General features: G+C 47.9%; 2 protein-coding genes across 2 annotated transcripts; both read left to right on the forward strand.

Moving 5' to 3' along the window:
* Positions 1-534: 534 nt before the first annotated feature.
* On the forward strand, positions 535-18,370 carry LOC139059893 (endothelin-converting enzyme-like 1). The gene is made up of 2 exons (XM_070538432.1): positions 535-10,734; positions 15,732-18,370. The coding sequence occupies exons 1-2, from the start codon at positions 10,435-10,437 to the stop codon at positions 17,784-17,786; spliced, it is 2,355 nt and encodes a 784-aa protein (XP_070394533.1). The 5' UTR covers positions 535-10,434; the 3' UTR covers positions 17,787-18,370.
* A 2,823-nt stretch (positions 18,371-21,193) lies between these two features.
* On the forward strand, positions 21,194-24,842 carry LOC135911744 (uncharacterized). Its single transcript, XM_070538433.1, has 2 exons — positions 21,194-22,568; positions 23,386-24,842. The coding sequence occupies exons 1-2, from the start codon at positions 21,897-21,899 to the stop codon at positions 24,085-24,087; spliced, it is 1,374 nt and encodes a 457-aa protein (XP_070394534.1). The 5' UTR covers positions 21,194-21,896; the 3' UTR covers positions 24,088-24,842.
* Positions 24,843-25,307: the final 465 nt, after the last annotated feature.

The raw sequence follows: 25,307 nt of genomic DNA on the forward strand, positions 1-25,307 counted from the left end.
AGATTTTTACCTCCATTTTCTGAACACATAAGCAAAGTCTGCCGGACTCTTGGCCAATCCCCGCGAGTGGGTAAGCGCCACACTCATGAAGGACATCATCATCATTATCATCAAGAAGCCTAACTGAGCGCTTGTCCTAATTCTCTCGATTAAATACCGCTCTCCGCTCTTGTCTCCAGTGAGCCGTGACAATATTGTTTGCTCACACTGATTTGTTGACGGTCACGAAAAATGCAGAGAACCCTATCCGTAAAGAGCGTCGCTGTAAAAGCTAATGAATAAATTATTAAACAAAGAGCGACTAGAACCCGCCAATCGAGGCACACGAGGAAGAGAAGAAGAACAGTCACGCTCTGCATTTCGAACGTGCCACGCGGTGTAGCAGCTGCAGCACCGCCGGTCTTCAGAAGAATCTTCAGAAGAATCTTCAGAAGAAGAAGATCCATGCTCGCGTCCGGTCGCGCATTTGCTGAGCTCCGCATTTGCTGAGAAGAAGAAGGACGCTGCGGGTGCCCGCTGTTACGTTGTCCCTGGTTCCTGCTTGCCTCGACAGAGCGACCGTTTCGTTGACCTGCAGTGGTGTTTTGGCTGAGTATCGGGTGGTTTAAGGTGTCTCAATAAGCGTATTTTAGTTCCTGGTTGATTGGCATTCCTTGCGTCAGCCGTCTTGAGCTGATGTCGACCAGTTCTCCTGGCCAGGCGCGATCCGCCTGGTCAGCATCCCTGCCACCTAATGAATTGCCCATAGATTTATTTTTTCGCAGTGGCGTCAGCACCATTCCTGTGGCGCTTGTGCCTACCAATGGAGGCTCCATCAGGATCACGAATCCACAGGCTGTCCAGAAGGCACTCAAGGCCACGTCTAACCACTTCCAGACCATCACTGATGTACGAGCGTTCGGACGGGGAGGTATAGTGTGTCGTTCACCCGACCAGACCTGTGTAGAAGACCTCTTGAAATGCACTTCATTCGCTTCCACCGCGGTGAGTGCTTTTATTCCGCCTCACCTTGCGTGCACCAAGGGTCTTGTACGGGGCGTAGACTCCCGATCACGGTGTAAGAATAGGATAGGTGTGCGAACGGCGGCCGCTAAACATGGAGCGGCAGTGCCCAACACTGGTGCATGTTTTGTTCACTCTCCGACAGGTGGCGCGACATTGTTAGGGGCCTACATTGGTTATGTTAGCGCCGCTCGCTCCTATCCCAACGCGGCTCGGCATTTCTTTTTCTGGTGTCAGGCGTGCACATGTGAGTGTGATGGGCAAGAAATGTTTTGTTCCCCGCTGCAGAACGGGTTACAAAGGCTGTACGGAGAAACTGTCTCTCTTTTCTCCACCGAAAGACGAAGAACGCTTGAACCTTTGGCGTCGAGCTATCCCAAGGAAGGATCGAGTCCTTCAGCCGAATGATCACGTCTGCGAAAAGCACTTCGAGCCTCACCTTGTGTCCAAGACCTGGACAGCGCACTACAAAGGACACGTCTTGGTGAGTGCTCCGCGAAAGGCATCGCTGGCGAGCGATGCTGTTCCCACAAGATTTCCCGACTGCCCGGCTTACCTATCTAAAACAGTGAAAACAAGGAAGCGCCCGGCGGAAAGACAACCGTGGTCGCAGTCGAAAAGAAAATGCGCTTCATCAAAAGATTGTAACGAGCAAGAAGCCTCGTGTAGCAGTGACAGTGGTGGCGTTAATGGGAGCTCGTTTCAAGCGTTGCCGAGTGCACCGGAGCACGACATGGATGCGTTTGAAGAGCAGACATGTGATAATATGCCTCAATCTGCTGGACCTAGCTCATCCCTGGAATCTGCGTTCGCAAGCTTGTTCGGCGATTTACCACGGTCGTTTCTTCCGTCAAAATCATGGGGATACCACCTGCTCGACTTTGGAGAAGTAAAAAGCGTCGTCTTCTCCCAACTGGAGCGCACCAAAGTACCTGTAAGCCGTTTACTGTCAGATGCAGGCCTATCGCCAGTGAGCACCGCATCTTCGTTCGTAACCACTAAAATTGTTGAAATTCATGAAGATATGCTGGCAAACATAACCGTGATGGGCAGGTCAGTTTCAATGGCAGATGTGCACTTTGAAGGTACTTTAACAACTATGGATGACGTTAAGGCTTTCTTAGAGCACGTTGATAAGACAAAACTGTGCAGTGGTGGACCGAGCACTCTGGAGTACCCGCACGCTGAAACAAAATGCGCATATCTGGACAACAACCAGAGATGGCGGCACAAGAGATGCTCTATTGTTCTTGACCCTAGTGACTCGAACTTATTAGTATGTCACAAATGTTCTGGCCTTTCAAACGTCCTGCGAATGCACCAGAAAAGAACAGAAGAAAGAAAGCGCAGGCTTAGGCCTTCAGGTACGCGTCCGTTGACTTCATACCAGAGCAAGGACAAAGTTGCAGCACTGCGTCGGGCAAATTATGCTCTGAAAAGGTCGAAAAATCGTCTGCTCAACCGCTTTAAAAAAATGTCGGCGGAGCTTGCAGAAGCTCGTATCCACATGCAAAAAATGTCAGAAGAAGAACTGGGTGAGAAACTACGCAGAATAGATCTCCCTAGTGCTCAGCTGACTGTGGTAAAGGAGTGCGTAGCAGCAGCGAGGTTCACGAACAAAAAAAGCAGACGGTACACAGAGGATTGGCTTCTGATGTGCTTGCTGTTGCACATACGCAGCCCATCTGCATACTCGTTCCTGCGAGATAATGAGGTGCTCCCCCTTCCTTGCGTTACGACGGTGCGCAAGTACCTGAGCATGATAAGAGTCAGGTGTGGCTTTGACAAGAGGTTTTTCACGGCCTTTAAGAAGAAGATGACCACTAAAGACGATTTTCAACGCCACGGGATACTTGTTTTCGACGAAATGCGCGTCCGAAAGGAAATTCGAGTTCATTCGAAGACGATGACATACAGTGGCTTCACTGATTATGGAGACTCTTCAGAGGCCCCCGACGACCTTGCTGACCACGGGCTTGTATTTACCTTTCGGTCATTTGGCGACAAGTACTCTCAGCCGATAGCTGTGTTTGCAAGCAAGGGCCCCACAAAGGGAGCTGTACTCGCTCAGCTCGTCTTAAAAGCAATATTTTTGCTTGAAGATGCGGGAGCCTTAGTCGACGCAGTCGTCTGTGATGGCGCAAGTACGAACCGTGCGATGTGGAAGGAATTCGGCGTCACTGGAGCATTGCAACATACCCGGAACTACTTCATCCACCCCGTTGATGAAAAACGCAACGTATATGTGTTTTCTGACGCACCCCATCTTTTGAAATGCGTTCGGAACCGTTTGCTTTCACAGAAAGTGTTGTGCGTAAATGGCGATCGTGTTCACTGGGCACATTTTGACAGGCTGTTTATGGAGGATTCTAAACAGCCGGGAAATTTGCGTGTTTGCCCCAAATTGACTCTGTCCCACATCAACCCTTCAACGACCGAAAAAATGCGGGTGAAGTTGGCCACTCAATTGTTCAGCTTGAGTGTATCGAAAGGCTTGGAATTCTACTCGAAGAGAGGCACAAAAGGGCTCGAAAATGTCAAGGCAACAGTAGAATTCACACTAAGGTTTAATGATCTTTTTGATGCTCTTAACCGAAACCATCCAAAGGAAAGCATCACTGTTGGCAGCCGAGATTTGAGGGTCCTGGCCTCATCGTTGCATTGGTTAAATAAATGGGAAAAAGAAGTCGTATCAGGAAAAATCTCAAGAGCAAGTTTCCTAACCGAGCAAACCGCTGAGGGCCTTCGTGTGACTATTTTGTCCGCACTGGAACTATCAAGATACCTGCTAAAGGAGTGCGGTTTCAGATATGTTTGAACAGGAAAACTTAACCAAGACGTGTTGGAACGCTTTTTTGGCATTATCCGACAGGCTGGTGGCCAAAATGACCACCCATCTATGCCCACATTTCTGCAGCTTTACAACATGTTATCAGTTTACAGTTTGATTAAACCCCCTAAATTCGGAAACTGTCAAGTTGAAAATGAATCTCGGCAAGGTGCACCTGTACTCACGCTCAAAGATTTGAAACTTGCTTTTGACGACAGTGTCAAGTCAGAAGGACACCTTAAGCAACTCAAAGAGAAGCTAGATGGCCTAGTTGCTGCTGAAGAGGAAGTTGACCATGTGTTCGACAACTTGCATGAAGCACCGGCAGCTGCAGATTGCATAATTTATTATTTAGCTGGTTTTATATGCCGCAAGTACTTGAAAAGCGCAACGTGTGCAAAATGCCGTGAAGGGTTATTGGAAGAAAGCGCACTTCATCATCAGCCGGAAAGCAGCCTTGTTCTGTGTAAAACCAGGGGAGGTCTTTTGCACCCAAAGCGAAGTCTTTTTCAGTTGCTTCATGCAACGGAGATGGAATTCCACAAGCATGCGGCTCTCAGAAATGCCTATGAATTAACATTGGAAAACATGCTTGATAAGTACAAGTTTCAGTTCTCCTGTGCCGACCATAAAGAAGAAGTTATGGCTGGCGTGCTACACAGTTATGTAGCCATGAGAATGAGGCAGTTCTGCAAACAACAGAAATCTGAGGCAAAAAATAAGTCGAAGGAGCTGCGAAAGCTGTCGAAGCTTCAGTAGGTGAAAACTCTACGTTTAATGTGCTGAATTAAATGATGGGCGTCATGAACTTACCCGTGTGCGCGACATGTGTGCCAGTGTCCGGTTTGTTTATGGAACATTAACGCTTGTACGAATAATTCAGTTTATGGCATGTTCTCTGTACATGTCAAATAAATGTCAATCTGCTCAAAACTTTACTGCTTTTGCGTCCGTGGTTTTTAGATGACAGTCGTCCATATGATTGACTCACGCGGAGGAAATGCCGTCAAACCAAGGCTAGGCCATCCTGCACACTAACATCACAACAACCTCTACCAGAACATTCAACTTCAGTTATTAAAAAATGCGGCCTTCGAATAGCCACATTGGAAAGTTGTTTTGCAGTCCATTACAATTTAACTGCGAGCTTATATAGGTTACAGTACACGTAAAACTAGTTTTCGTGCGGACGTTTTGGCATTTCATCATGGTAAGGTCTGTGGTTGGGTCATGTATCGTAGCCACTAATATTTCACAAAGTTCGCTGCAGCGTCAAGGAGCCTGATCAGTATTGCCAACTACCGTTGCGCTGGACTCATTGTGCCATGCTCCTATACCGGCATGGATGAGCGCGTGCACTACATAGCTCCCGGAGAACGCTTAATGTCGTGAAACGTATGCTTCGTTCATCGCAAACAAGTTTCCGTCTCAAGCTCGAATAACATACGCATCTAGTTTACCGTAAGAAGCGAATTCGAACGTTTTATTGACGCTTTTCACATCCGCAATGACTCTCGTCCTGCTTCTCTGGTTCAAAACCAAGGCCCTTGTGTCTGTGGCGCCATCTGCCGAGGGCAAAGCGATACATGCACGACTTTTTTCCGCCGGGACGGCCTTCGTTCAGCCACCTATCCTATTCTTACACCGTGCTCCCGATTAAGTCCTACTGAAACCCTGGACAAGCTATCCGCAGCAGGCGTCATTGCCATCTACCGTTGCAATCGACTGGCCAATAACGAGAGGGTTCCGACAGAATCTGTTATTGCAACGTTTGTGGGCACATCATGTCCATCTGAAATAAAGGTGTGGCCTCTTGTGTTCCGTGTAGAGCCGCTTGCGTCACGTCCAATCCAGTGTAAGAATTGTTGGAGATTCGGGCACAGCGCAGGAGGATGTAAGTCTAGCTTGCGTTGCCGCAACTGTGGAGATGGTCATTCTTCAAGTGAATGCTCTACTCAATCTCAAAAGTGCTGCCTCTGCGGGGGAGAACACCCAGCAGACTATTCGAACTGCTCAGCTCGCGCTCAAGAAATACAAATTCTTGAAATAATCGACCGCCGTCGTTGCTCCCGAAGAGATGCAATTTCAGTTATCAAAGACAGGGCCTTCGGATACTCTGGTGTTACAGCGCGCAACACTCCAAGCATGGATCTTAACCTCTCAGAAGCAATTGACTCTGCTGTTGAAAAAGCAATGGCTAAAGCTATGGATAAATTGATATCCAGTCTCTCTGATTGCTTAGCGCAAATCATTTCCAGTCACATGATGCAAATAATGCAGCCAACTAGGACACCAATGCAGTGCCCAGTATCTAACGCCACACATCGAACGCCTAGCAACGAGGTAGAGACGTCTTCCACAGTTGCAGAATATTCCACAGACACTACTTCGCTAGTCCAAACACGTGAGGATGAGCCCTCTTATTCAGACACTGTTATTGTCACAGACATGGAACTTGACACTCGAGCTCCCAAACGTATGGGGTCCCCAATTTCAAAAAATATGAAACCAAAATCAAAAAAGAGTCAACCAACTCCTGTGCTTACAGAAAGTATTCTAAAGGCGGCAGTTGCCGCTGCTGTGCGTTCAACACCATTGGACAGTTGAAAGTGCTGCAGTGGAACTGTCGTTCTATATTTTCAGCTTCAACAGATTTATCTTGCCTATCTATTCAATTCAATCCAGATATCTTACTTCTTCAAGAAACGTGGCTTTCACCAGAGAAAAATTTTCATTTAAAAGGTTTTCGGTCCTTCCGATTAGATAGAGACTCGCGAGGTGGAGGATTAATGATACTTGTTTCCAGTAAAATTTGTCACAAGGCGAAAATTTCTTTTCAAATCATGGACTGCGACTGTGAAATTTTGGCCATAGATTTATGTCTCCCAGGATACCATCCATTTTCAATTATAAATGCTTATTTCCCCAGCGGTGTGCAAAGTACGCGTCAACTTGATAGGGCTGTGGCTGCATGCAGAAAAGAAATTTTGTTTGTAGGGGATTTTAATTCACATCACGTGTCGTGGGGACAAAAAACAGATTTGTGTGGTAAGCGACTTTGGGAGTGGACTATTGATAGTCACCTTTCATGTCAGAACACAGGACAAGTAACGTTTGTTAGAGGACCCTTCCGTTCAGTGTTAGATTTGACATTTTGTAGCGCTGGCATCAAGGTTTTGTCGTGGGTAGCGGTTGATTCAGCAACCAACAGCGATCATCTTCCTGTGTCATTTGAAATCAATTGTCAAATAGCATCTTTAGATTACCAGGCATGCACATTTATGGACCATACGAAATTTAAGACTTTCTTGCGTTCTGCCGTTTCGAAGCTTGCCAATGCCAATGATAAGGAAATCGCTTCAACCATTTGCTCAATTCTAGAGGATTCCCGGAAGCAAGCTGAATTTGTCATCCCTTCGGCTAAAGGAACCGCTTGTCGTTGGTGGAATAATGAGTGTACGCGGGACTACAGAAAAAGAAAGGCCGCTTGGAAAGCGCTCCTGCATAATCAGTGCCCGACCAATTGGAAAAATTATCAGTTTTATGCTGGTGTATTTAAGCGTACTGTTAATCGAGCCAAAGAGGAATACGATATTAGACATTACGATTATCTATCTAATTCAAAAAATAAGCGTGCTTTATTTTCATTCCTTCGTGCTAGAAAGGTGCTACCAACACCCTTAACATTAGATTCAATTGTTTTGACGCCGCAGGAACTGAGCGCCTCCCTAGAAGGGATTGCCGAAGGCTTAGAAAATCGATTTACGGCCAGGCTTCCGGCTATTCATTCTACATTAGGTCCTTGGGATGACTTTACTCCAATTTCCTTAGCTGAACTAAATGAGACTTCACAATGTTTACCGAATTCTGCCCCTGGCCCTGATGGCGTCACAAATGCAATGATAAAAATATTGTTACAGGAATCGCCTAGCGTTCTTTTAGACCTGGTGAATTATTCAATTAAATATGCATGGATTCCGTTGCATTGGAAGCTTGCCAAGGTAATATTGATGCTTAAGAAACAAGAAGGAAGGTATGTATTAGAGAACATTCGGCCCATTGCGCTTACATCAAACGTAGTAAAATTCATTGAGAGGCTTCTTCACCGTCGCATCATGAAATTTGTTAATGATAATTCCCTTCTTAGTCCCTGTCAGATTGGTTTCAGGGCCGGCTGCTCCATCTGGCATGCCCACGTCGACTTAGAAAGCCGAATACAACTCGATCGACGTCATAAGCAATACGCTGCCTTAGTGACGCTCGATATCGCTAAAGCATACGACACTGTGGAGCACACAATATTGATCAATCGGTTAACTTCCTGTGGTGTTCCTGGGTATATAGTAGCGTGGATTCGGTCATTCTTAGGAGAAAGAGAATTCTATTGCTATGCAAGCGGCGTTTCTTCTTCTAGACACAAACAAACGAGAGGCGTACCGCAAGGCTCAGTTCTTTCCCCGGTACTTTTTAATAGTCTCATGAGCACAATACCTTGTCATCAAGAAATAACTACTTATGTTTATGCAGACGATATTGCGTTTTTTGCATCTGCAAACGACATCCACACGCTATACCAACGACTGCAAACTTACCTTTATGATCTGGAGAGGTGGTTAGATGCTAGTCACTTCACCCTCAATGCCAGCAAATGTGCTGTTCTTGTATTTCCGATACGTGACATAGTGCACATTTCATTGTCTTACCACCTTCAAGACATACCACAGGTGGAATCTGTTAAATACCTCGGAATTATTTATAATGCCTCTCTCAACTGGCGCTCACACATAGATCATTTGACTGGGAAAGGTACCCGTGCAATTGGCATATTGCGTAGGCTGAGCAGTCGTCGAATAGGATTGAGAAGAGATACACTCCTAATGATATATCGTATGTACTACGTTCGCCCTGTATTAGAATTTGGTTGCGTGCTCTTCTCTGGAGCTCCAGCCTACATGTCCCGTCCTCTAATCCTCTTAGAAAGAGAAGCATTACGTCTGTGTTTAGGTCTTCCTAAATTTGTTGCAAATTCTATTCTTTATCTTGAATCCCGTGTTCCGCCGCTTTCGTGCAGGTTCCGGCTTTTGACGGTGCAGACGTTCTTAAGGATTTACGAATCACCACTGCGTCATCCCCAAATAATCTTTATTTCACAACCTGCGTTGTTTTTCGGTGTCATCTGGCCGCGACTACATAATCCGCAAATTATATTTGTGCAAAAATTACTTGACTCTTTGGGCGTGCGCATATGCGATGTTCTTCCTATTACCGACAGAGCTGTTGCCACGGATATTCAATTTGATGACATTTTTCCTAATAATGCAAAATTACTTCCACACCGTATTCTAGACGGTATATTACAAGATCACCTGAAAAACCTTCAAACAAACGTTGTAATTGCTACAGATGCTTCACAATGTGAAGAAAAGTCAGGTGTAGGAATTTTTTCCCCGATTCTCGATTGGACATTTTGTCTTCGGCTGCCAGATTTCATACCGATTTTTTTAGCCGAATTCATGGCCGTGGTGCTGGCATTACGCAAATTAGGACCATCAATTACGTCAGCCGTGATAGTCACTGATTCTTTATCATTGTGCTCATCTCTTACTGCTTCTAGTGATTCTCGCGTGATGAGGACATTTCAATCATTGGTACCTGGTTACTTGAGAAGCGTGCGTTTGATTTGGGTGCCTGGCCATAAAGGACTAATCATTAATGAAATTGCAGACTCTCTAGCCAAGGCATCGATAAGTGGCCCGATTCTTCCTTGCTGCCCTTTGACTGCTTATGTTACTGCAGCTAGATTTCGCAGGAGTATCATTATACAGTCAGTGTCAGGCTCCGCAATTACTAACTCTGCGGATTACGGACATCTACTGCACCCTTGGAACAGAGATTTTTGCCGAACACGGAAAATTGAAGTGTCCATCACGAAGCTGCGCTGCCGTATACCTGCATTGAACTTCTACCTCCACAGGTCTGGTCTGGTCCCCTCACCATTATGCTCATTCTGTGGCGAAGCGGAGATAATCGACCATTTCTTGTCTTGCAGACGTTTTTCTATTATAAGAAAACGACTACTCGAAATCCCGCTTCGCTCTATTGGCCTAACTTTATCAGTGCCTGTGATCCTGTCTTTTGGAGCCTCCATTGTTGGGTTCAGCAACAGAAATGTTTGCTTGGCGATCCAAAATTACCTCATTGAAACCAATCGATTTCCATGTTAGGTTGATCGTTCTCCCTCCCAACCATAGCTTCTTTTTTTATTTCTTATCTTTTATTGATTATTATTGTTATTATTATTATTATCTTATACCCGGTTTTTATCTGATTATTTCCTTTTTTCTCCAAACACAAAACGCTTACTTTTAAACTCGCACGCCCAAATTGTTAACTCCCTTGTTATCATTATTATTTTTAGGCACCTAATTAAACCGCCCGATTCTTGGCCAATCCCCCACTGTGGGTATGTGCCACGGCCACTAAGGACAACAACAACAACAACAGCACCGCCGGCGTCGAAAGCGGATCGGCTTCGCCACACCGGTTGTTAGAGCTCCCGGAGCAACTTGTCCTTTCCGAAGCGCGCATTCACTCGCAGAACGATGTTCAGGCTCCCCGGAGACCGGGTCGAGTTGAAGAGCGTCGCGGTGGTAGAGACCGGAACGAGAGCTTCCTGCAGCAGCAGCAGCAGCAGTGACAGCAGTTCGAGCTCTTCGGACGCGGACGTGGACCCGGTGGGCGGCGGCTGCCGCGTCGCACGGCCGGCGAGGCGGCCGGGCTTGCAGCGCCTCGAGTTGCACGAGCTTCACGAAGTGCGCCAGATGCAGGCGGCGGCTCGTGGCGATGGCGCAGGCACCGCGCTGGACCCGCTAGACCTCGCAGAGCCGGCGCCGATGAACCAGGTGGGAGTCAGATGTCGAGCCCGAGAGAGTTAGACCAGCGTGTGTCGTGTGCGCATGTTGGAGCATACACAGGGTGTTTTAGCGAGCACTTTCAAAAATCGTTAGGAGTTGACCGTGGCAGATATCACAATTCTAGTTCAAGAGCTGGTCTACTTGAAGTGGTGGATAATACTTGCACAAAAAAATTGGGATGCAATATCTACTAATTAATAAACATGCGTTATGTTTTATCTAATTGCATTATGGCCCATATTGCAATTTACAAATTATAGCCGTGGAATTTGCATAGCGAAAGATCCACTTGGAATGAATTCCCAAGATGACATCAGTTCCGAGATATAAATTCCCGAACGTTATGGAGAAATGCATTGGCGTTTAAGTTAAATTGTTAAGAAACCTCGTTTCTTGTACTGAAGCACTCAAGTAAATAGAATGCCAATGTATTTCTCAGCAAAGTTCGGGAATTTATATCTCGAAACTGGTGTCATCCTGAGAATACGTTCCAAGTGGATCCGCCTTGCGAAGTCCACAGCTAGAATTTGTGAATTGCAATATGGGTCATAAGATAATTTGACAAAATAATTATTGAATTATTGTTAATGAGCCAATTTTTAATTTCACGTTTTTGTTAAGGTAGTTATCGCAGCTTCGAGTAGAGCGGCTAATAAACTGGAATTGAGCCATCTTTCATAGGCATCCTTTAAAAATGTTTGAAAGTGTTTGCTGAGAGACCCTGTATGTAGGGTAACGATATCGGGCGTTTACGTTGAAGCGATGCGCACTTGCGCTGCTAAGCCCGAGGTCATGGGTTCGAAACCGGGCGGCTGCCGCATGCAAAAACGTTTAGGCTAACGTTAAGTGAACGCCAGGTGGTCCAGAGGCTTCCTCTAAGGCGGCGCCCATCATAGCCCTGCAGTACTCATTAAGGTCCATAGCTGGCAAGGCACCATCATTGAGAGAAGTGCGTGTTTGCCTGTCGCATCTTTTGCGCTGTTCCCTTCAATGACACGGCCCCAGTGTTACTTTGGGACGTTAAACGCCATGCTTCAATAAATTAAAAGATCAATTGCGGGCTACAGTTCGTAAATTTCAATATGTACGACAGTCATCCGTTAAAAACGAAGCTTTCTTAATTAGTTAATTATGCATTTTGATTTATTGCGCAAGTGATGTCCGCCTCCTCGAGCAATCCAGTTCAATGCTTAGAAATATGCTTTTTCCCACAGGAAACTTTTTGAGCGCAGCCCTTAGACGCCCGTTCCTGCGTTGAGCTTCGGAGTGCCTCGGCGTCCATCATACTCCCTCGCACGGAGGAAGGAAACTAAGGAGAGCCCCTACCCCCTCCGCGCGCTAGGAGAAAAGTGTGGCGGAAATGACGTATAGGTTCTCATTTTTTTTGCTGCTTTTTTATTTTTTTTTGCTGCTTGGCCACGCCTTTTGGGCCACAATGGCGGCGTTGTTCTGATTTTTTGAGCGCTCACACGTGTTGCTCTGGTAGGTTTCGTGCCGTGGCAAAGGCGCTGTGTGGGCAGGTTTGCGTTAGTCACCGTGTCTTGTTGCGCTGTGTTACCTGCACCCTGCTCTGCCGGATGTTGCGCGAGCGCGCGCGCTCCGCGCGCGAAACCACGCGCAGCGCGGCGTGGTTTCGCGAAAGATGTAAACAAGAGAGAAGGGTGGCACAAAAGGCGGAGCATCGCCATGAGCAACGCCAACTTCCGGCTTCACTTTTGCTTCACAAAGAGTGACGTCAGGGCCTCTCCTTAGATTCCTTCCTCCGTGCTCCCTCGTAACCGAGCAAACGAGCAGAGCGAAGGAGGGCAGAGCAAACGCGGAGGGTAGTGGGGGACGAAAGGCGGAGATAGTGAAGAGAGCGCGATGAGGGATGTGCAGAAGAAGGTTACAGTGAAAGCATGAGTTGGAAAGAGGGAGGAGGAGAGTACGGCGAAAGGGTGAGGAGCAAAACAGAGTGCCGCACGAGACTACGAGATGGCGCCATAGTACCAGAACGCGCAAGCGTCGGCATCCGTCCTAACCGAGCGAACGAGCATGGGAAAGGATGAAATCGAACGCGGAGCGCAGTGGTGAATGAAAGACGGCAGTGGCGAAGAGAGCGCTAGAACGAAAGCGGAGGAGGAGATTATGGCGAATGCGTGTGAAGGAAAGACAGGCTCTGCGACCACGATGGCTACTAGATGGCGCTGGAGTAGCGCGCGTCGTTTCTTCACCGATGCCACCACTGACACCATGTACGGAAAAAAAGCGCTGCATGTGCGGAGGGCTGTCAACGGCGGCTGCTGTGAATCGCAACCACGCGTCACCCACGCACTGGTTCCCGAGATTTCCTGATTAGCAAGGCAGTTGTGCCACACTTCGCTCCGTTTGCAGCGTGCCACATGAGACAGCCTGTCCGCGCCAAGGAAATGTATCACGAAATAAAAACACGCGTAGAGCTTCGCTCAAAGTTTGCGCTAAGGAGTATCGTTATCGTCCGTGAAATAAAAACTATGTTAGTATTCGACCGTTGAGGCGCTGTGCACTGTCTCTGCGGTCGGGAGGACTACGTAAAGCATCAGTTCTGTCATCATTGTCCTCCTCATCTACACCAAGATGCGTGAAAATTAGGGGTGTGCGAATATCGAAATTTTCGAATACGAATCGAATACGAATAAGTCGAAAAACTGTCTTCGAATATCGAATCGAATATCGAATATATGTGTAGTATTAAAAAATTGCAAAACGAGGTAACAATATCTTTATTACCCTTTTAAAAATAATATTGCATTTTAAGAGGCTGCTTCAGGTTAAAGAGGCACTCATTATAGGTAATGCACTCAAGTAATGTCGGGTAATGCTCTGTCAGGTAAACGCTTGTTACAGATTATCGCGAAGGAAAATTGACTGCTCAACATGTTCAGAAAGTAAGGGCTCTCTATGCACTGTGACAACATTTGTCCAGGTAACACTCTCTAGGTGCATATTTTATTGCGCATACTTACAGAGCCCGAAAGTACATCATATATTGTTACAGAGCCCTGGAATAAAGCTTGGTAAAGAAAAATAGAAACTGATCATGTCTCACGGGCCTGATGCAGATAGACTGGAACAGAGCGTACACATTCATAGTAAGGTTCGTTACAGCACTTAAGATCACAGTGCTGTGACGCTGTGTCATGGTTTTGTATGTACCTTCTTTTGTCCTTGTTTTGTGTTGCGCTGTAACGAACCTTACTATGAATCCCAACCAACTGGCCCAACTTGCCGTCTTGATGCAGAGCATACAGATATTGAGCGAATCATGTGAAGCTCTCAGTGAATAAACATGTTCTTAGGAGAATGTGGAGCAAGCATATAATTCGTTAATTGCTAAATTATTCACAGTCTGTCCGAATATTCGCCGTTTCGACCAATATTCGGCCGTCCTCGAATATTCGGGAACTTACGAATATGCATTTCTCGAATCGAATACGTTTCGAATAAGGAAAATATTCGATTCGTATTCGAAATTTCGAATATTCGCACACCCCTAGTGAAAATGTTTAAGTCCAGGCCGGTCTTCCGGCCTTAGGTCCAGGCGGGGAACCAAAACGTAGGAAAGTTTTGGGAAGTGATCGCCGATGAGCATCGAATCGATCTCAGTGGAACCTGCCATGGTGACTTTGACTTGCAGCTATAACGCATCAATGTCTCCTACAATGAGGCTTCCGGAGGCAAATACAGGGTCCTAAATTTTTAGGCTGCGCGCATTCAAAAAAAAAAAAATTCGCTGTTGGTGAAATATCGCATGTTGGTGACGACTCCATTTAGTGTAACACTTGGCATAGTTAGTTGCCTGGTTTTTAACAAAAATAGTGGAAATTTGCCGGCGCTTATGGGGATGCGAGCTGCTGCGGCGATGGCGCAAGCATAAACTTGTGTCGCCATCTGTCGTCATCTGCATAAAGCAACGTTTCAGGACGGGGAGTCGCCTGTTCCTGGAGCGCGCAACACACGGCAGCCCTCTCTGAAACGCTGCTTCCTGCAAATGACGGCAACTGGCGACACAAGTCTATGCCAGGGCTGGCTTTTCAGACGCCATTTTTCCCATAGACGAAGCAGTTTCTCATTTTTGTCTTAGAAACAGGCGATTAATCGTGCTAAGTGTTACACTAAACAAAGTCGACGGCAAAATGCGAACATTGTGCGAAATTTGAGCAAGAACGGTGCATCAGTGAGCGCAGAATCGTTCTTTGAACACGCGCAGATAAATATTCAGGACCCTGTACCTGCCTCGTGCCATCCTGCACCACGATTTGGTAGTGATGGCCTTTCCCGATGGTAATGCCTTTCGGCGCTTTTCGTGTTCGTGAGTGGCCGCGTTCCACACTTCGCCCGCGGCGGAGCGTCTCTTGACCACTGACGAAAGCGAAAAACGCGGAAGGCATTACCATCTGGAAAAGGCCTTTTTCATCTTTCATTCATGGGGAGGGGCGCGGGTAACAACTATGTTAAGGGCCACAACACAGACGGCGCCAAACTGGTGAACTCTGCTCGACATTGTCCGCAAGGAAGCCGTGGGCTCTGAATGCCTGCAAGACTTCCCAGATGACCTGAGATATGCACGGTAGCCGCGGTAGCCATAATAGGCTACGCGGCGATATGATGCCCGCGGGTGTGGCTCATCACGAAAAGCATTTACTTAATAGAAACTTTGTGAACACGACCCTTGGCCAGTGTGTAGCTGCGTAGATGCTGTACGCCACAGCTCTTAATTTGGACCCGTATTACAAAAATGTCGCCTAGACATGGCGTAGTGGGAAACGAAAAAGTGTTCTATGTTATTTGGTTTGTTAACATTCATCACCATTAACAATGGAGGACGCCCGAACAATACAATTGCTACTACTATTAGACTATCACTACTGCTACCAAACACGTAATACTGATGGGATACTACAGACCTCTGCTCTCATAAACTGTTATATAAAGCGACGTCTCTGCGCCGACATTTACATTCGCAGGAACACAACGACGTCGAAGTAGTGGTTCGACCAGGGAATTGGTACATGAACCGGAGATTCCTAGCAGTGCTTTCCACCACGGCCATCCTCTGCAGCGTCGCTCTTCTGATTTATCTTGGCTCGACTCTATGGATTCGCATAAAGTTCCGCGACATTCTCCGTGCCAGCACCCGAAGGGCTTATGCAGAACATGCGGACCTTCCCCTGTTTTCAGGCTGCGACGAAATGGCATGCCAACTCTACCTGGCAGCTATCAGAACTTCCATCAACAAGTCTCAAGACCCCTGCAAAGACTTCTACGGGTATGTCTGCGATAGCTGGAAGCATCAACACCGTCTGCTCTCTGTTGTGGACACGGCTGAAGATACAATGTACAAACACGCGCTCAACGTTATCCAACAGTCTTCCCAGGACAGCCACAACAAGGCTCAAGCCGTTTCGTCTGTTACAAGCGTCGAGAAGAAAGTGTCCGCCCTAGCCAGGTCCTGTATTGAACTTTCGGAGAGCAGCCTGCAAGATCTGAGAAGGTTCATGTTCGAGCATCACCTGCCATGGCCCGAAAAATCTCGCTGGGACCCACTAGCGATTCTGCTCGACCTCTCTGGAAACTGGAACATTCATCTCTGGTTTCAAGTCAACATCAGACTGTCTCCACTTCGCGTCGGTAGCACCGAGCCGGTACTGAAATTTGTTCCCAGCGCCGCCTTTCGCTCGTGGATGGCTACCATGCGTGCATTCGCCGGCCATCCAATAGGGTCGGCGCCGTGGCTTCGCTACCACATGTACGTTCGCAAGATGCTGCGCCTGTTCGACGGTTCAGAGTCGGCCTCTGGCGAAATCGTCTCAACCATCGAGGCCATGGACAAGCTCACACTAGAGACGCTGGGACCTGCCATGAACGTGCCTGAACCGAGAATAGTGCGCATGTCTATCCGCAACCTTACCGAGACGGCGACTCTCCGCATTGCAACCGGTCGTCTGGTCCTCCTCTTCAACGAGCATTTCATGTGGGCACGACGCTTTTCGCCCAGCGATATCGTGCAAGTGGAAAACCTGGGTCTGTTACGGTCTGTCGTCTACATCCTGGGACTCAATACAGAGACGCAAGAGGCGTTAACGCTGAGCCTGGGACTTCGCGTCGCTCACGAGTTGGGCTGGATGGCCCACAGAGAAATCGCGGATGTCACGCTGGAGCTCGCAGGCCTGCCTCCGTCGGCTCACAAGCGCCGCTGCCTCGTCCAGATCGAAAGTACCGTGGGTGTCGGATGGCTCAGTCTGTTTCCCAAGCATCAGGAAGCCGAGTCCTTCGTTCGGGACGTGAGAGACGTTCTTATTGATGCCGTGGCACTTCGAAGTAAGGCGTTTCTTCAGCTCCGTGCCTATAGTACTGCTACCCCGTCGAACAGGGACAGCTTCCTGGCCAGCGTGCTTCCAGAACCGTCACGCCGCGCTCGCTTCTTCATCCACTGGCTGAATGTGATGGTCGGGCGCTGGCGGCTGCAGCAGCAAGACACCACGAATGTTCTCAAGCCGGGCTCTTTGCTCAGCCATCGATGGAGTTTTCAAGGCGCACTCACGGTTGCGGAGGACTACTTCGTCTTTCCTTTCTACCACTCGGACCTGCCGCCAGCTGTCAACTACGGCGGCGCTGGCCGGCTAATTGCTGACGAAGTTCTCAGGGGCCTGTTTCACGAGCTGGCGTACAACCAAAGCCACAATCGAAACAAGCGAGGCCGCACATTGTTCTTTGAACATTCGAACTACACTATGCCGTCGGATTGGCCCCCGTACCACGTGGACACCAAGGCTCTCCTGGCCGCCCTGTCTGCGTATAGACTAGCTGTCGTGCAAGACTTGAGCAGTGCGTACGCCAGGCTGTCGAGCCTCGCTCAAGACAGACTTTTCTTTGTGTCATCGTTCTACGCGCTTTGCTCAAGCGGCCACTACGTGGACCCCTTGTACGGGGACGCGAGGCGCCGTTGCAACGAACCCGTTAAGCAGCTGTCAGAGTTTGCAGCAGCATTCCAGTGCAATGTGCGATTCACCAAGCTCTAGATATGATTTGAGTTTCCTTTTTTTTGGCTTATTTCACTCGCATATACGTTTCTCAATATGCTCATGCCGGCCGCATACGGCTTATTAAACACTTGCGGAGCATCGCAGCACCGTATGCGGTTTCATTAATGCGTGGTTAGTTTAAGTATGCTCTAAAAGACGCCGTATCCTATTTGGGATACTTGACAGACCGGCTCGATACTGCAGTGTCGATTATGTATCGCGGTCGCACTTTCACAACCGTCAGGTGCTCTAGGTATTAAGGGTGTGTGAACATTCGAAGCTTTCGAATAACGAATCAAACAGTGTCCTATTCGATTCAAAGACCGAGTTGAATTGTCGCGATTGGTAAATGTGATTATTCCTGGAAATATTTTCGTATATTTGAGAACGTCAACCGCGCCCAAATAAATATAAAATTGGAGCAAAAATACACTAAATTTTCACCCGCGCTGGCATAGTGCAGACATAAAACATGAGAACATGAGGCTACGTTACTTGGGTAGCCATACTTCACACGCTCTACAGCGATCATTCGCACTCTTTTAGGAGCCTGTCTATCTGAAGGCACTATTCTCGGACCTCCTAATGCTCCATTTGTGCTTTATTAAAGCAACGCTTCATAACGTATTATGACAAACTTCCTTAAGACTACTGGGATGTGAATTTTGTTTTATATTAATTGTAATATACACTGTTCATGGTTCGAATACTATTTGAAAAGTATTAAATTTTTTATTCGATTTGCTTATGGCACTATACGATTCCTATTCGATTCGATACCAAAAATCACTACTCGTACACACCTACTACATGTATGATATCCCACACGACTTTCTGAGCCGTTCGTGACACCGGAAAAACTTTAATCACGCCACTGGATTTATTTTCATGTTTTAGATTCAGATTCAGATGGTTTCTTGTTCTTGAATTCTTTGTTATTTTTCTAGAAATTCTTTTTTCCAGAAACATCCCGTTCTTCTAATTAAAAAAAGAAATTCAGCTCACACCTTACGTTGACTCTCGACGACAATGCGATTAGCATTCAAGCTGTGTAGTGACAGACAGTATTTCGGAAGTCGCGTTATGTGCACCTGTGGCGTATCACTACTTTTCGACAGGGGAGGGGACAAGCCTTCCCCTTTCCCTCCCTATCTCTCCTATATGGTATATATTAAGAAAATTTTGCTTCAGTTGTACTTTTTGGACTTTCCAGCATTCCGCCGAGAGTGGCTGCTTTCAAAAATGGGGGGGCGGGGGCGTCAAATGAAATACCTTGCCCCAGACTTTCGACAATGGGGAGGCAAGTGTTCCCCCCTCGGAAGATACGCCTATGACAGGTACACATGCGTCGAAGGAACAAACGCGTGCGCGTACACAAACAAATATGAATATGCGTATGTTTTAAAGATCGCTTTTGCGCATTTTATCTTTACGCGAAATAAATCCTGAACTGCTAAAGTCGAGCGTCATACTTATTTTGTTCTCACAAAACATCGTGATCAACATTGAATAAACAAATAAGGAAATTTCTTGTATATTAAAGACTCTCGTCCGTACTCTTTTCTAAGTTACTAACTTTTGTAAGGTCTATGAATTACCCTATATATTAACCTGGTATTAGGGCATTTTTGTCATTGATATGTCCAATTCAAAAGTGTCTGAGTGCATGAGATCTGTGGGCCCAGAAGACCTTTACGGATCTGTCTAAGTGAGGTCGAGTGAACCCGGCTGAGTAGAATTTGGTGAATCTCAATCCGAGTGAGCCCAGCTAAGTATAGATCTGGCGAGCTTGATTACCATTGAGCCTGACTGAGTATAGTTCTGATGAGTTTGAGTCCGCGTGATCCCGGCTACGTAGAATATTGGTGAGTCAGAGACCCAGCGAGCTCTTAGCAAAAAAATATAATTTGTGAGTGAGTCTGAGTGAGCTCCGTTTATTTTGCTGACCTATGTTCAAGCGCCTATAATGAAAGAAGTGTAGCACGCTTTGACAATAGGAATGGCACTAGACAACCAGTGTTGCAAACTAAGCTCGCGGATCAAGCAGATGGTTTTACTGAAATTGTATAAAACGTATGGTAAGAGAATGACGGTAGCCTTTTCAGCGAGAGGGTGAGGTTGGGGAGGGCGGATAACTTTTTTATAGGTGAGGATGAGGGTGAGGAAGGGCGGTCAAAATTTTCAATCTAATGGTGAGGTGAGGAGGACGCTGGCATAGTGAGGGTGAGGGAGGAAAAAAAATGAGGGCATTTGCCCACCTCTTGTCACGGCGTAGTGGTTTTGACGTTCTGCTGCTAAACCGGAGGGCGTGCGGTATCAACTCCCGGCCGTGGCGGCCGCATTTCGATGAGGGCGAAACGCAAAAGAACGCCCTTGTACTTTTCATTATATGCCCATTAATTAAAGAAGTCAGGTGGTCAAAATTAACCCGCAGTCCCCCACTACGGCGTGCCTCATAATCACATCATGGTATTGGCACGCAGAAAAATCTAGACTTTAATTTATTAACCCGCCTTCAATAAAAGAAATTCTTATTCTAAGAGGAGATAATAAAAAGGGAAGATAATGAAAAAGGCGGCAGATCCCACGCCCTATGGAAATCGATGTTATGCGAACCAGTGCGCTGCGAGCCTACCGATTAAGTTAACGAAATGACCATGAGAGCACCAAGGCGTAGGCGGCTGTTTCATGGCCTAGATGACACGCATGTCATGATATTCATGTCATGCCTATCATTTATGTTCATAATACGCTCTTGTCATACTATGCCAATTTTGGTACTTATCAAGTTCACGGAACGACCATGAGAGCACCAAGACCAAGGCGGCTAGATAAATGCTGTGAAAGTGGCAAATGTTGCCCATGAAGTGCTTTGCATTTAAAATGATCTATGGTCTCATCCTCTGCACAGATTGGGCGCAGAGAGGAGAGCGCAGGCCAGCCCTGTTATAATAAATATGTAATAATGGTGTTTGCCAACTTAATCAGGTAAACATCACTTTAGTTTTTCTGGTGGTAAAGGAATTTTTGTGCCGAGGGCATAGGACGTGTCGATATTCGGGAAAAACTGCTGTAGTTGGGTTCAAGATGTCTTGAGCAATTGCATATCTACTGAATCTAGCAGTAGTTAAGTAAGCTGATGTAGGAAGTAATTAATGAGAGGACAGGGCCACTAAGGGCCGCTCTCGCAAGGTTTTCAGCCATTTCGTTCACAGATAATCCCTTATGTCCAGACACCCAAAGTAATCTAGTTAAATTTATATGGGCAGGCGTGATAACGGAACTTCCTTTTCGCCATTTCATAGACTGCCGCGTCCTACAACGGTAACTGCGGCATCTTTGGTACTTGCCACGACCCAAAGAAGAAGAAGAAGAAGAAGAAGAAGAAGAAGAAGAAGCTTGAACGTTCCGTCGAATCCTTGCTTTCTTAGGGGCTTCCCAATGAAATGCCCGGTGACGAAGCCTCGTGCACCCACGGTCACCAAGTTTTCGTTGCGTGCTTGATTCTGCTCACACCGCTGTTTCTATTCGGCTTCGCGGCGCTCCTGTGGGCCCTGGTGCGCGCCATCGTAGGCACTTCCTCCAAGCCGGGCCCTGAGGTCCCGCCTTTCTGCTGCCCCGAAGCTATCGGAACGATAATCATGCTGTCCAACCTGACGGTGGACCCCTGCAACAACTTCATCGGCTACGCCTGCTACAAGAAGAACAAGGTGGACCGCCAGGCGATCGTGGAGCGCGCGCTAGCCTCGTCCGTGCTTCACCCGACTCTTCAGGGCAAACTGCGCTCGCCCGTCAGCGACATCCTCAGGATGCACCACGAGAGCTGCCTTGCCTCGGCCGTCGGCAATCTGTTCACCGCGGAGCACGCGGTGAAAGCCATCCTCGACCTGTTTCGGCGCTGGTCGGGAACGATCTCGCCGCACGCCGTGGACCTGATCAAAGTCGTCGGTCTGCTGCACTTCCGGTACTACATCTTCAGCGTCTTCAGAGCTGACAGCGTACAGTGGCACGAAAGGAACGAAACGCTGTTCGTCATCGCCGCTCGATCTAGCCGCGCCAAACATACTGACTGCCGGCACTTCCTATCCCACAGAGTTCACGAAAGTCATGTTCGACACCGCGAACAGTTATACGGGTCTTAACGTTACACGCGCCGCCTTGGCAGCTTTGATTGCGCGATTGCAAGCCGCACGCAATGTTTTCGACGAGAATATCTACACGGGCAAGTTTTCCCTCCTGGACGAAGCGTTTCCCAACGCAGACATGTCCTCGTGGAAGGTAATTCTGAGGACCTTCCCACTGATTGGCCTGGAGGATCCCTCCAATATCGTGGGCATCGTAGAAGTGCTCGTCGACAAGGACGCCACCGTCCAGGCAGCGGCGCTCGTCTACTTTTCTGTCCATACGGCGTGGTACATGTTTGCCCGAGAAATCACAAATATGGAGGTGGCCGCTAGCCTAGCGGCCCGGGCGGCTTTCTGCGGTGAGGAGATCGTGAAACTGTTTCCACTCTGGGACGTGTTGTTGACAGAGCAGATGACCAGTCCCGACCGAGACGCTGTCGTGCTGCAGTTATTCCACAGAGTCGCCGACGCCGTGCTTGCGGACGCTCAAGTCACCTTCTCCGCATACCTAAACTCGAGCGAGGTTCGCAGGGTGGTGCGAGGCGTTCGCGTCGTATTGGCCGTGGACATGACAGCACCGTACTCGCACCACCTGCCCGACGCGAGCGATAACTACTTCGAAAACGCGCTGGAATTCCGCGATTTCCATTTCCAGGTGAGCACTATCCAAAGGACGATTAATGAGGACAGAAGTTCACTACGTAAACGTAGGCTTGAAGTAATCAACAGTCATCCGACAAGACATGTTGCTTGGCCCAAAGCTGCAATTCAGCGGCAATCCTTGTTCAACAACTCTTGATTGTCTTAAAGGCATATTAGTGAGCCCGATTATTATCGCGCCGTGTAAATCAGGAGGCCTAATTAGCACATTTCTATAGTACGTGATATTAGATGTAAGCGAGAATTGCGAGTGCTTTTCCTGCTTACCTGACGATGAAAAAAAAATTTTGCGCAAAAGAAAAAAAAAAAGATCATCTAGCGAAGAAGATTTCGAGGCGAAGAAGGAGCCGTGCATATATTGTTACACATACCGAGCGTTTTGCCAACAAAATGACATTACGAATTCCAGGGCTATTTTATCGCATTCTTCGAGCACCCTCGTCACCGCATTCGCAAGCCGTGCATTGGGCCAGATAAATACGCACCTATCCTCGTAAGTACAGCCACGCTGTCCTGCGCGCACGCTGTACAGTACTCTCGGTGAATCCAAAATTCAAGGCGTCTACGCGTTTTGAGTCGTGCGTACCCAGGCACATGGCTACGACAGTATAGGCCTATCATATCAGTGTATGCACGACGTGTTCATTCTCAAATGTTTTGATCCACTAGTACTGCAAAATGGTTTACGTGAAGCCGGGAGGTATAAGTTAGGCGCCGAAGCGGCACGAGAGAATAACAGAACATTTTAACAGATACAAGACCGATACCGTCGCCCTCCGGTGCTCTGAGGAAGTTTGTTTTCACTCTTTCAGGTGAGACGCATCAACGCGGCGCGGGGCCTCTCAGGGCTGCACAGGCTCCGACATAACTTATTCCAGGCGTTTGTCAGCAGAGCGGGCAATCATATCGTCGTCTCGGCCGGCGTCTATACGCTCCTCAACTTCAACGCCACCCGCGGAGGCAACCGCACCCGAGTCAACAGCGCCGCTGTTAACAACGCCGCTGTGCTCGGCGTCCTGCTCGCGGACGCTCTCTGGGACGCGCTGATCGACCGAAAGAACTGGGACTTCAAGACTGGTCGAAAAGTGTTCTTTCGCGCGTACTGTATGAGAGACATCCTCGGACGCGACCTGGCCCCCGATCTGAAGCACGCTCTGCTGTCGCTGCAATCCACGGCCCGCGCCGTTGCTGCTCCGGGTTGGCACCGGAGGGCGCTGGCGTTCGGCTACTACCATCTTTCGGCTAGTCAAGTATTCTTCATGCTTTTTGTCCTGCACCACTCGTGGCAGACTCTCGACCACGACGATGATGGGCTGAGCCTGTCGGAGTCCATTGGGCACATCGGAGAGTTCTGCGATGCCTTTGGTTGCGCGTCGCAGCCGCAGGTCGACTGGGCCACTGTCTGTGAAGGGCCTTCTGAAGACAGACGCACTGGGCTTCAGTCCCACCTGTCACGGAAGCGTCGCGCGAAAGCTGTGCATTGGCCGGGGTGCATGCATAATTTCACTTGCTAGTAGCGAGGTGCCGAGGGATACAAAAGACCAGAACTAACATTTGTTTTACGTTTCCAGTTGTCGCGCACCCTATTTTTCTTCATCGATACCTCGTGAAATGCTTTCGTAGTTATTGGCGCTTTTCAAGTTTGTACTGTGGGAGTAACTTCAACTCAGACAGCAGTTAGGATCTCAAAGTGCTCCTTGTCTGTCACGTTATTTAGCTGCTTTGTTCTTGTGCGCCTGCTGTGTCGAACACGTACACTGCTACTTGAATCCGGTGAACGCGCGCGACATTGTTCTCTTTGATTCTGGATTTTCTAATGAGCTATTTTTACCACTTTGGTTTTGCATTAATTCAGTTACTTCCTGCCAGTTTCGCGAACCTCAGTGTTTTCGAATGATGACTTCAGTGGTGTTTTACTATGGACGTAGTACTTGTGAGCTGCCGTTTCATGTATGCTTGAACCAAGATGCGACATCCCCTTATGCTTGCCCTAGGTGATAGAGTTATGCCTTCTTGAATCACCTGTTATGCAACTGCTTGATAGCCTGTGGAATGTGCTGCATGCATCCGCAGTTATTCTTGAAGGGTGTGTCGTTTAGTGTGTTGCCGTTCCCAGTCGTTTTAACTGCTTTCATTGCAAACATTGTTTAATGTCCAGACCACGACCTGGCCTGCGCGTGTGATGTTTTAAATTCTTATTTTCATTCTTTTCGGTGTTAGTGTTCTCTATGACCCACCCCTGCCTAAAGCATGGCAAATAAGTTGGCATTGCTGCGAAAATAGAAGGTTTGCTTTGATGAATCTATAAAAAAAAAATGGTAGGCGACGCTAATCTTTGACTTAGGTGTCTCTTAGTGGCACTCGCACCTGGGCGTTGGTGGTCTTTAGGTTAAGCGAATGAGAGCCTTTCGCCTGGCACGACATGCGGGCGAGAAGGGTGGGAGGGCGTGGGGAAGTGCAGCGCGAGTCCCCATGCCCTCCCTCCCTTTCGCCCCCTTGTGAGCAGCGTACGAAGCGCACCTTAAGCGCCCTCTCCGGTGATGACGTCAGAGCACGTAACAAGTGCGCATGCGCAGCTGTTGCGAGGAAGCGAGCGAGCGAGCAGGTAAGCGCCGGGAGAGGAGAGGGAGGGAGGGAGGGAAAACTTTTGAGTCTCTCTTTCGAGAGTTTCGCGGTTATGAGGTCTCCGTCGTCTTCATCTTCTTGGCGCTGGCGACTGGAGACTTCTCTTCAG

Source organism: Dermacentor albipictus, chromosome 5, assembly GCF_038994185.2.
Source record: "Dermacentor albipictus isolate Rhodes 1998 colony chromosome 5, USDA_Dalb.pri_finalv2, whole genome shotgun sequence".
NCBI lineage: Eukaryota > Metazoa > Arthropoda > Arachnida > Ixodida > Ixodidae > Dermacentor > Dermacentor albipictus.

What these genes read in the sequence shown, in the direction of transcription:
- LOC139059893 (XM_070538432.1), top strand. Translation starts at nt 10,435, where the DNA reads ATGTTCAGGCTCCCCGGAGACCGGGTCGAGTTGAAGAGCGTCGCGGTG. An exon ending in AGCCGGCGCCGATGAACCAG is followed by an intron (nt 10,735 to 15,731) that starts GTGGGAGTCAGA and finishes TTACATTCGCAG; the next exon opens with GAACACAACGACGTCGAAGT.
- LOC135911744 (XM_070538433.1), top strand. Translation starts at nt 21,897, where the DNA reads ATGTTCGACACCGCGAACAGTTATACGGGTCTTAACGTTACACGCGCC. An exon ending in TCCGCGATTTCCATTTCCAG is followed by an intron (nt 22,569 to 23,385) that starts GTGAGCACTATC and finishes TCACTCTTTCAG; the next exon opens with GTGAGACGCATCAACGCGGC.